This window comes from Trachypithecus francoisi, unplaced genomic scaffold (genome assembly GCF_009764315.1).
Source record: "Trachypithecus francoisi isolate TF-2019V2 unplaced genomic scaffold, Tfra_2.0 Lachesis_group2, whole genome shotgun sequence".
NCBI classification, from domain to species: domain Eukaryota; kingdom Metazoa; phylum Chordata; class Mammalia; order Primates; family Cercopithecidae; genus Trachypithecus; species Trachypithecus francoisi.
Genome location: NW_022681465.1, coordinates 45,142,763 through 45,154,893, shown reverse-complemented (window position 1 = coordinate 45,154,893; position 12,131 = coordinate 45,142,763). Strand labels below are relative to the sequence as shown.

Genomic DNA, 12,131 nt, shown 5'->3' with positions numbered 1-12,131 from the left:
GGCCGGCAGTGAAGTGCACTTTTTTTTCTAAACAGGATTAATACGCATAGGAAACACCTGGGGAACTTGTGAAACTGCAGATGAGATTCAGGAGCTCCATGGGGGAGCTGATGGTGGTGATGCTGATGGAAGAACAACACAACTTCCAGTAGAAGACTAGATTCAGAAGTGTTGTGCATTGTTGTAAATACATTCTCCCTGACAGGAGGGACCATGCCTTAGGCATCTTTATATGCCCTTCCATGCCCAGCACTGTAGCTGGTGTGTGATTGATATTTCAATGTTGATTGGATTATGACTGAGCTGAGGACACTTGAAATACAGGATTTTCTATGCCATATTTTTAAGTGAGAGGTTTTCAAAGACTGCTAAGAACCAGTTAAATCAATAAGCATTTCTTAAGGATCTGATTGTGCAAAGCTCTGGGAGAAATATAAAGAAAATGTTATAGTCCCTGTCCTCAAAAGAACACTGGCATATTTACCACTAACTTGAATATGTCTATACTGGAATTGTGGAAATAATTTTCAAATTGTAGAGGTACACTGAAGGGCGGTGAGCCTGTGTATGGTCCTAGCAATTTGACGTTTTATCATTTAGGCGTTATTTTCCCCATATATACATAACAATAATGGTTTCTAGTTATGTTTCAGTGGGATAATGCATGTGAGGATTGGGTTTCATACCCTGCACACGGTAAATGATTACTAGCAGTAGTAGTAGTGGCAGCAGTAATAATTAGTCTTAATTATCCAGCCAGTTCAGTTTAGGAAAAACTGTTTCCCTCTCTCTCTCTAAGTGCATATGCTTTCTTAATGTTCCATTTCCCTTTGTAGAGATTATCTGCAGTTTAAGCTTAATGTTATTCAAAGTATAAACTTAAACAAAAATGCATTTTAGGATTTAGTTGATTCCCCTGGATATGAAAACAACTGCTATATGCTCTACAACAGAAAGACAGAAAGAGAAATGTTTTCCTACCTTACAATTGTTTAAACCCAAACTGTATTTCTCCTTTTCTCTGATGTTTTCATAAATTTATTCCTTTTAAAAAAAATAATGCACTTAAAGTATTTCTCTAAGTCTCTCCAACCATTTTGGATTGACCAGGAAATACATACATACACACACAATACATGCATGCATAAATTCGCAGGTGAATAAAAATGTATGTCAAATAAGAGCATTATCTTTGGAAAGAACGTAAATTGAGTATACAAGGAAAGGAATATTGAAATCATAAATAGTGTCTTAGACTTTACAAAGGATAAGCATCTATAGAATAACATCTGTATCTTCAACTGATAAAATCAATAAGCAGATATACTGTACTCTCTAAACAAATTAGAAACCAGTTGGTGATAAATGGTGAACAATTCTTGATTGCTAGACCATCCCATGTACTCCCCAGATAAAGTAGGTCATCACTATAAATTTCCATGTAGAGAAGAAAAAGGTAGTTGAAGTGACAAATGTGTCTTTTAATGTAGAGGTTATCATTGACAAAATACTCAGGAGACCTCTGAGGGAGGCTGCACCTGAGCCTGGGAATCATGACTATTATCCTTGTCTTAGAAGTACTCACAAAGAAGACCTTGGACACATTTATTGTCCTTTCATTACGTGAGTCCTTTTCATTACCTGTGTAACCCAGATATAACCTGGCTGTCCAGCTGCCTGGATTTCTTCAGATTTTCCAGTTTGCCAGGGTCAACTTGTTCTTTAAAATATAATTTAAATAGACTCAAATCACAATCTCACGCACAGGGAGTTCCCAGCATCCATTCCAGTATTTTCAGTGGTTGTAAGTGGAGTTCATGTCTCTCCTAGATCCCTGTGCCTCTGAGTTCCTTCTTACAAAGATTTCAGACAGGAATAAAGAAATTGAAATACTCCATGCCGCCCACATGAATTTTTTTTTTAAATCAAGTTGGGTAACGCGAGTGAAAATGTTTCAGTAAGTATAAAGCATTACCGAGGAGAGATAATAATCTTACTAACTTAGAAAGTGAGTAAAAGCATTATGAATACTCCGAGGGTAGACTCAGAAGAGGAAAAACTGAAGGTAATGAAACAGCATCTACTTGTTTCATCTGGCTAAATATAGAGAAAAAGATGAAGTCCTGACAAGACTTTGAAGTGAATTAGAATTGTCTGTAGGTTCTAACAAGAAAATCTATCCATGAAAGTTTTAAAAGGAACAGTAATAGTTATGTGGTTGTAAGACCCCAAAAGACTATTTGACACCTAAAGTGAGAAAGATTCCTGAAGTTCTTTGAAGGTGGTTGAGCTGTAATTACAGAGAACACATTCTCCTCACCTTTTTTAAGGAAGCAAATCTACATGGCCTTTGTCTCATGTTCTCTTCTCTTTTTTTTTTTTTTTTTTTTTTTTGAGACGGAGTCTCGCTCTGTCACCCAGGCTGGAGTGCAGTGGCGCGATCTCGGCTCACTGCAAGCTCCGCCTCCCGGGTTTACGCCATTCTCCTGCCTCAGCCTCCCGAGTAGCTGGGACTACAGGCGCCCGCCATCTCGCCCGGCTAATTTTTTGTATTTTTTTAGTAGAGACAGGGTTTCACCGTGTTAGCCAGGATGGTCTCGATCTCCTGACCTCGTGATCCACCCGTCTCGGCCTCCCAAAGTGCTGGGATTACAGGCTTGAGCCACCGCGCCCGGCCTCATGTTCTCTTCTCATATCTGCCAGATGTGTTCTTGAAGCAATGGCTGCATGTTAATCAGCTACTTCCACAGCCCTGGTGCAGGCATTGCCTTCTTCCTCCTGATTTCTTATGTTACTTTCAGTTTTTCTAATAATTCATTCCCAGCCTTATTTCAAAAGCTATTCTAACATGATATTCACAGTTTCCTATCACCCCTCATCACTTTCATGTGCTTTAATCCTCAAACTAACTACCTGAATATACTGTACCTCTAATTTGGGTGAACTGGAGGAAATTCTGGTTGGCAAGGCTACTTTTTTTTTTCTTTCAAGGGTAGAATATAGTTCATTTATCTTGAACATTTTTAAGTATTTGGGAGAAATTTTATTGTACACCAATAGAAATTTTATTCAGACAGTATTGTTCAGAAAATCAGAATAATGCCTATGAGCTTTAACAGAAGAGTTAAAAGATAATTTAAAACAAGAAGGTGTTAAGTATCTGAGACATGATTTGGGGATGTGGAATCATAGCTGGTCCCAGCTCCTCTCCATGGACCATCAGGGAGTAGGAGCCCATTTGTTATCTGCACCATGGATTACCCTGGTATCCCTGCCTCCTTTGCAAATGTTAAGTGTTTCATAACGCTGTCTGACTCCCTGATCCCTAGGAGGTAGCACACAAGGCAGGCAGTTTTTGTTTGAAGGAGACTGGGACGGAGTCCCGACTGGACAACAGTGAGTAAGGGGATTGGCCCTGCGGTTCTGCAATGCTCTAAGTAGAGAAGGTAAGAGGAGCTGCCAATGAGAACAGGCATGCTATGGGAGCAAGCCCTCCTCCTTAACATTCTGGTCCGACATTGACCAAGTGGAGGATAAACATGGAGTAGGTACTCTCAGGGGCCTAGTACTTCTGAGAAGTCGTGACTTGTGGAGCTCTGAATAAAAGGAGAAAAGGGGATGGCTTCAGGATTGGGTCATTTTCCTGCCCCTTTTCTGAAAGGATGAGCCATCGATGTCAAGTCGTCCTATAAGCAGGGAGAACTGCAAAGGAGACTTTATTTATTTATTTATTTATTTATTTATTTATTTATTTATTGAGACAGAGTCTCGCTCTTGTTGCCCAGGCTGGAGTGCAATGGCATGATCTCAGCTCACCACAACCGCTGCCTCCCGCGTTCAAGTGATTCTCTTGCCTTAGCCTTCCAAGTAGCTGGGATTACAGGCATGCGCCACCACACCCAGCTAATTTTGTATTTTTAGTAGAGAAGGGGTTTCTCCATGTTGGTCAGGCTGGTCTTGAACTCCCGACCTGAGGTGATCCGCCCACCTCGGCCTCCCAAAGTGCTGGGATTACACACATTAGCCACTGCGCCTGGCCACAAAGGAAATTAAGATTAGCACTTAGAGAGTTCCCTTCTCTTCCTGAGTGGAGCAGTGGACATGTCTGGTTACTTCCAACCTCCCAAAGTTTCACGTTGCTTGTTTAATTTTTTAATTAAAATAATGTGTCATCAGCTGGAGGTCACCTTTCAAAGTCTGTTCTTACAGCACTCTGTACAAAATCTTTATATTCCTAGAGCAACTCAATAATTGAGTCAGTAATTTTCCCTATTTTGCTATCCCAAATTGAATTATGATGACATTTTTCAAGACACAAATAAGGCAGTGAAACCTGTGTGTGATTCTTCATCAGTATCTGAATTTGTATAAGCATCTTTAGGCTACTTGCTGTCAATGGAATCCATAATTCACATGAAAAAAATAGGTGACCTTTTGAAACCAATATACATAAGAATGAGTAACCAACATGGCCACTATTTTTAGTGCAGTAGTATGTTCAATATTAAGACCATTAGTGTTTGCCCCTTTTATTTAATCATGTGTCCTTCATGTGGAAGAATTAGGTCTTATTGCATACAGATGAGTGTTCAGCTAATGATTCAGGCTTCATGCTATCAAAATTCTAAAAGCCAAGAAATTTATCATTTTTATATCCCTTTGCAGATACACAGTATGTATAAAAATATCTCTTGAAATATGCCTTGTTTACATGAGAAATACATTAAGCAGATTATGTTAATTAGAAATAGTATCTGAGTGGCCGGGTACGGTGCCTCATGCCTGTAATCCCAGCACTTTGGGAGGCCAAGGCAGGTGGATCACAAGGTCAGGAGATCGAGACCATCCTGGCTAACACGGTGAAACTCCATCTGTACTTAAAAAAAAAAAAAAAATGCTGGGCATGGTGGTGGGCGCCTGTAGTCCCAGCTACTCAGGAAGTTGAGGCAGGACAATAGTGTGAACCTGGGAGGCAGAGCTTACAGTGAGCCAAGATTGCACCACTGCCCTCCAGCCTGGGTGACAGAGTGAGACTCCATCTCAAAAAACAAACAAAAAAGAAATAGTATCTTAGGCCTTTAATAATATATTTCTTTTTAATATAAAATTGAGGCACTCACACACACAAGAAAATAAAATACCTAGGAATACATCTGGCCAAGGACATGAAACATCTCTACAAGGAGAACTACAAAACACTGCTGAAAGAAATAATACATGACCCAAACAAATGGAAAAGTATTCCAGCTTGTGGATTAGAAGAATCAATATTGTTCAAATGGCCATACTACCCAAAGCAATCTACAGATTCAATGTTATTCCTATCAAACTACCAACATCATTTTTCATAGAATTAGAAAAAAGCTATTCTGAAATTCATACGAAACACAAAAATAGCCTGAATAGCCAAAGAAATCCTAAGCAAAAAGAACAAAGCTAGAGGCATCACATTACCTGGCTTTAAACTACACTAAAAGTCTATAGTAACCAAAACAGCATGGTACTGATACAAAAACAGACACATAGACCAATGGAATAAGTTAGAAAACGGAAAAATAAGGCCACACACCTACAAACATCTGATCTTCTGCAAAGCTGACAAGAACAAAGGACAAGGAAAGAACTCTCTATTCAATAAATGGTGCTGGGATAACTGGCTAGCCATATGGAAAAGATTGAAATTGGACCCCTTCCTTACGCCATATACAAAAATTAACTCGGGTTGGATTAAAGACTTAACTGTATAACCTAAAACTATAAAACTCCCCAAAGAAAACCTAGGAAATATCATTCTGGACATAGGCCCTGGCACAATGTCCATGGAGATTTCATGACTATGACCCCAAAAGCAATTGCAACAAAAACAAAAATTGACAAGTATCAACAGAGTAAACAGACAACTTACAAAATGGGAGAAAATATTCACAAACCATGCATCTGACAAAGGTCTAATATCCACAATGTATGAGGAACTTATACAATTGAACAAGCAAAGAACAACTCCACTAAAATGTAGACAAAAAACATGAACAGATACTTCTCAAAAGAATTACAAGCAGCCAACAAACATATGATAAAATGCTCAACGTCATCAATCATCAGGGAAATGCAAATCAAAACCACAATGAAACACCATTTCATACCTGTCAGAATGGTCATTATTAAAAAGTCAAAAAACAAGAGATATTGGCAAGGTGGTGGAGAAAAGTGAATGCATGTACACTATTGGTGTGAATATAAATTAGTTCAGACCATATCGAAAGCAGTTTGAAGATTTCTCAAAGAACTTAGAACGTAACTATTTGTCCCAGCAATCCCATTACTGGACATGTATCCAAATGAAAATGAATCGTTTATCAAAAAAGACACATGTACTTGTATGTTCATCATAGCACTATTCACAATAGCAAAGACATGAAATCAATCCAGGTGCCCAGCAATGGTGGGTTGGATAAAGAAAATGTGGTACATATAAACCATAGAATACTATGTAGCCATAACAAAAAACGGGAAATCGTGTCCTTTGCAACAGCGTGGATGGAGCTGGAGGCCATTATTCTAGGCAAATTAACACAGGAACAAAAAACCAAATACCACGTGTTTTCACTTATAAGTGGAAGCTAAGCATTGGGTACTCTTGGACATAAAGGTGGCAACAACAGTCACTGGAAATTGATAGACGGGGAAGGGATGGAGTGGGGCAAGGATTACAAAACTAACTTGGATATTTCGCTCACTGCGAAATGACCTGTGACTTTTTAATAATGACCATTCTGAAAGGTATGAAATGGTGTTTCATTGTGGTTTTGATTTGCATTTCCCTGACCTGTGTCATTTCACAATGAGTGTGACTGTGATGGGGTCATTCATATCCCAAACTTTAGCATCATGAAATATACTCATGTAACAAACTTGCACATGGACTCCCAGAATCTAAAATGAAAGTTGAAATTATTTAAAAAAAATTAAAGCACTGTTTTCCCAAATCAGAAGAATGAGTGTTTCCCTGCTTACTTATATTTTGGATTCCTTCTAAACAGGCTATGTGTGTTTTCCCCTGAGTTTTCTTCAAAGTCTAGTATTTATGGCTGTATTATAATCTAGGTTTATAGATATTATATTTTTGAAAAATAGAGAAAGTGGGGAAAATACTTTAAAAGAGACACTTCTTACTATTACGGTTTCTTGTAATTAAAAGTATAGTCTTGTAACTTGGAGGTATATCCCTTACAAGAATACTTCAGAAGCAGTTTTAGATATTGAGAACCTGTTTAACATTCCTCCATTTTGAGATTTTCATGCAAGATTTTATGCAAAGCACAAGTGGATGTTATGTTCCATAAGTAAAAATTTCTACTTATATCTCTAAAACCATTTTGCTGATAATTTCAGTGTTACCAAAATAAATAAATAAATAATCTAAGTTTGCCTTGGACCCCGTTGTCCTGTCTAAACTCTGGTAATAATAAATATAATTGTGCAGTGTAGCTTCTAAATGGAAAAATTATCTTCATTTTCAAGAGAGAATAGATGGCTCTTGGGGAAATGTATAGTTTAGGAATAAGAAAACTGTCAGTCACTCAAAAAACAAGATTGTGGAGATGACAAGAGTGGAGCCCTGGGAATCCTCAGATTTGCCTTTAAGCAATACTTTCTCTCTTATGGTTCCCAAGGGATGCTGGGCTGGAAAAGCAAGGCAAACCCATGCTTTGTTATTAGCTCCCTAATTGTGACATGATCCCTCATCCTTTATTTCCTCTGTTAGGAAGAAAACTCCTCCCAGGAAGAAAACTCCAAATGGAGAGAGAGGGAAGGAAGGAAAGAGCAGAAAGGGAGAGAAGGGAGAGGGGGTGGAGGAGAGAGAGCAGGTGGCTTGGCCTCCTCCTATGCAGGAGCAGCAATGGCCTATGTGACCTTTTACCCTGAGGGGCCAGAGAGGTCAAGAGAAGTCCCTCTGACATGATCAGTCATTGACAGGACACAGTGACTTTGTCATCAGCCCCATGGCCATAAATCCTGATGGCATTCTTCTTTTGAGGTTAAATAGAGAAAGGAAATAGAAAGGAACCTGGAACTCTCCCTGGAATCCACCAACTAATTTGAAACATAAGCTGGGCGTGACTAGATTAGTGATTCCCAAAGTGTGTTCCAGGGCACATTAGTCCTATAGCATGACCATATGTCTGTGTATCTGTGTGTGCATGTGTGTGTGAAAAAGGAGAAGGGTTTAATTTTCGTTAAAGTCTACAAATGATGGGTTAAACAAAATTTACTAAATGCTTTATGTGAATTATTTCAGTTAATCTTGACAACTAATTTTTGTTGCGAATACTATTATAATCCTTATTTATTTATTTATTTTTATTTTATTATTATTTTTTTAGATGGAGTCTCACTCTGTCACCCAGGCTGGAGGGCAGTGGCATGATCTTGGATCACTGCAACCTCACCTCCGCCTCCCAGGTTCAAGCAATTCTCCTTCCTCAACCTCCCAAGTAGCTGGGACTACAGGCACCTGCCACCACGCCCAGCTAATTTTTTTTTATTTTTAGTAGAGACAGGGTTTCACCATGTTGGCCAGGCTAGTCTCAAACTCTTGATCTCAGGGGATCTGCCAGCCTCAGCCTCCCAAAGTGCTGGGATTGCAGGGATGAGCCATTGTACCCCGCCTGTAATCTTATTTTAAAGATGAGAGTTCAGAGAAGTTAAAAAATGTATCTAAAGTGACTCTTTTTTTTTTTTTTTTTTAAGATGTGGTGCTGGATTCAATAGCCTGATTTCAGAGCCCAGATCTCTTGACTCCATGACTTTCTGTGGCTTTTTAAAAATGAACAGATATGTACCCTTAACTTCTGTGAGATGTACATAGTGTGCATCTCTCAAATTTATTTGGCCATAACCTTTTTTTGCAGCTTTCTGAACTTTACACGAGGCAAATGTTCCAGGGAACCTACTGTGTGAAGCAGTGGGCTAGATTTAATCGGATGTTGTACTCAAACAAAACTTAAGTTTGGCAAACCGAAAATCTGATGTTGCCAGCATCCAGATACAAAGAGCTAGTATAAAGTAGTGATGTGATACATTCTGAATTTAGAAATATCTGCACTGAGACTGAGTTACCTCTTCTCATTTCTCTTCCAGGTGTTTTATTCCAAACGTCTATGCTGCTTTGTTCACTGCAGCTCTTGTTCCTTTGATGTGCCTTGTGGTGGTGTTCGTGGTGTTCATCCATGCCTACCAGGTGAAGCCACAGTGGAAAGCATATGACGATGTCTTCAGAGGAAGGACAAATGCTGCAGGTTTGAAAGGAACTATATTTGTACTTTGGAGATTGAAACGCTTTAATGGTGGGAAAATGTCACTGCATTTTTTTTTATCAAAAGAGGGAAATTCAGCTCAGCTTTCAGCTCTGAAGCCACAAGTTAAGCTATAGCTCTCCAGTTTCTCCTGCTTCTTGGTACCTCTGATGTCTCTCTTTCTCCAGGGCTCTGTAGGTTTTATTGCTCGTTCCAATTTTGTCCTTAAGATATTGATAGCCAAGTAAATGAGTCACAGCCTTGGGAGCCACTTCCCAAGCCTTCCTTAAGTGAAACAATAATAACTTGTGTTCTCCCTGTGAAATCTGTTCATTCCTCTCCGATTTTGAGACTTCTGCACAGTCGAACAAACATCCACAGTGCTCATGAGTGTGCATGCGGAGCTCTGGTTGTGCTGACAGATGTTTAAAAACATGTAATCAGACAGCTACATAAGTGGCTACACATGTCTGGTTACTTCAGAATGCAAGTCTTTCTAGTTCAAATTGGCTTTCACTGCAGCTCATATTTTCCCTTTGAATCATACCTAACAGAGGTTTTTATGATCTGATTCTTTTAATTATAGTTTTTAGATTAGAGGCCCTCAGGAATTTTCTTAGCTAGAAGCGATAGGCACACACCTGCATACAGAAAATGCTCTGTAAAATGTTATGTGAGTGACTGGGATATGAGGGAGCAGCTTAAGAACTGGGAGTAGAGGATCCCTCTTGGGCCAGTGAGGAAGAGAAGTCTCCTTTTCTCTAAAGTTTTACAAGTCTAAAGTCAAATGAATGACAGTCTTAGAGGAATTCTTCACATTTTAAGTGTTTGTCAAAGTTTAAGCAAGCAGCATATATGATGTCTCTAGACTAGTGTCTAATACATTATTAGGGGCTCAGTAGCTACAGGGTGTCACTCTAATGTAATGCAGTTCTAGTTCCTGAACTTGATCAGTTAATATGCAAAAGGATTTTCCTTGTAGTATAAAGAAAAGACACTCATTTGTATTACTTTGTGGGATAGTTTGTAGGATAGCAGTATCTCGCCAGCTCTTTTCTATTCTTTCTCATTTAGCGTGCAATCCTTGTGTTGGCAGAATTTTTTTTTATTTTTTATTTTTTTTTCTAAGACAGGGTCTCACTCTGTCACCCAGACTGGAGTGCAGTGGCACGATCTTGGCTCATGGCAGCCTCTGCCTATAAGATTCAAGCAATGCTGCTTCCTCAGCCACCTGAGTAGCTGGGACTACAGGCATGTGCCACCACGCCTGGCTAACTTTTGTATTTTCAGTAGAGATGGGGTTTCACCACAATGCCCAGACTGGTCTTGAACTCCTGAGGTCAGGCGATCCACCTGCTTCGGCTTCCCAAAGTGCTAGGATTACAGGCATGAGCCACCATGCCCAGCCGAGGAATATTGTTTAAGGTTATGATTAATTTTGACTCCTGTAATAAAAAATACTCAATGTATAAATTCTACTTTTTCATGGGACACAGAATTTATCTAGAAGCTATGCTTGTTTTTTTCAGTTTTAATACTCTTTTTTTAATTCCTTTTTTTAAAAATTTAACTTCTTTCTTTTTACATTTATTTTAGGTTGAGGGGTACATGTGCATATTTATTGTGTAGATAAATTGCATGTCACCTCATGGGGGTTTGATGTACAGATTATTTCACCACCCAGGTAATAAGCATAATATCCAATAGGTAATTTTTCAGTCCTCACCCTCCTCTTTCCCTCTACCCTCAAGTAGGCCCCAGTGTCTCTTATTCCCATCTTTGTGTCTATATGTACTCAATATTTACTCCCACTTATAAGTGAGAACATGTGGTATTTGGTTTTCTGTTCCTCTGTTAGTTCACTTAGGATAACAGCCTCCAGCTCCATCTGTGTTGCTGCAAAGGAGATGATCTCAGCTTTTTATGGCTGCATAGTTTTCCATGGTGTATGTGTACATTATCTTTATCCAGTCTGCCACTGATGGGTATTTAGGTTGATTTCATGTCTTTGCTATTGTGAATAGTGCTGTGATTAACATGTGTGCATGTGTCTTCATGGTAGAACAATTTCTATTCCTTTGGGTACATGCCCAATAATGGGATTGCCGGGTCGAGTAGTAATTCTGCTTTGAGTTCTTTGAGAAATAGCCAAGCTGCATTTCACAATGACTGAACTAATTTACATTCCTACCAGCAATGTATAAGCATTCCCTTTTCTCTACAGCCTTGCCAGCATCTATTATTTTTTAACTTTTTCATGATAGCCATTCTGACTGGTGTGAAGTGGTATCTCATTGTGGTTTTGATTTGCATTTCTCTAATGATTAGCAATGTTGAGCATTTTCATGTGCTTGTTGACTTCTTCATGGCACATATGTCTTCTTTTGAAAAGTGTCTGTTCATGTATTTTGCCCACTTTTTAATGGTCTTATTTGGGTTTGCCTGTTAATTTGTTTAGGTTCCTCAAAGATTCTGAATATTAGACCATTGTGAGATGCATAGTTTGCAAAAATGTTCTCCCATTCTGTAGGTTGCCTATTTACTCTGTTGATAGTTTCTTTTGCTGTACAGGAGCTCTTTAGTTTAATTAGGTCCCATGTCAGAAGCTATGCTTTTAATCAACTTGGGATTCATCTTATTAAAATGTACATTCTTTTTGGGGGAGAATGGTCATTTGTTTTTTCCTCTAAGTGACAAGATTTGTTGTTTTATATATAATGTAAAAGTGCCAATGCTTGCATGTTTTCAATAATGCTAACATAGGATAGGGGCCTAACATAGTGAGTTAATTCTTTGAATGCCTAAATCACCCCATGCACCTCTTGAATATGCTTC

General features: G+C 38.9%; 1 protein-coding gene across 1 annotated transcript in view; it reads left to right on the top strand.

Moving 5' to 3' along the window:
* ADGRV1 (adhesion G protein-coupled receptor V1) overlaps nucleotides 1-12,131 on the top strand; it is a 544,806-nt gene that overhangs the window by 440,259 nt on the left and 92,416 nt on the right. Inside the window, 1 exon segment of the mRNA XM_033179148.1 lies at nucleotides 9,142-9,299. Coding sequence (XP_033035039.1) covers nucleotides 9,142-9,299 — 158 coding nt within the window.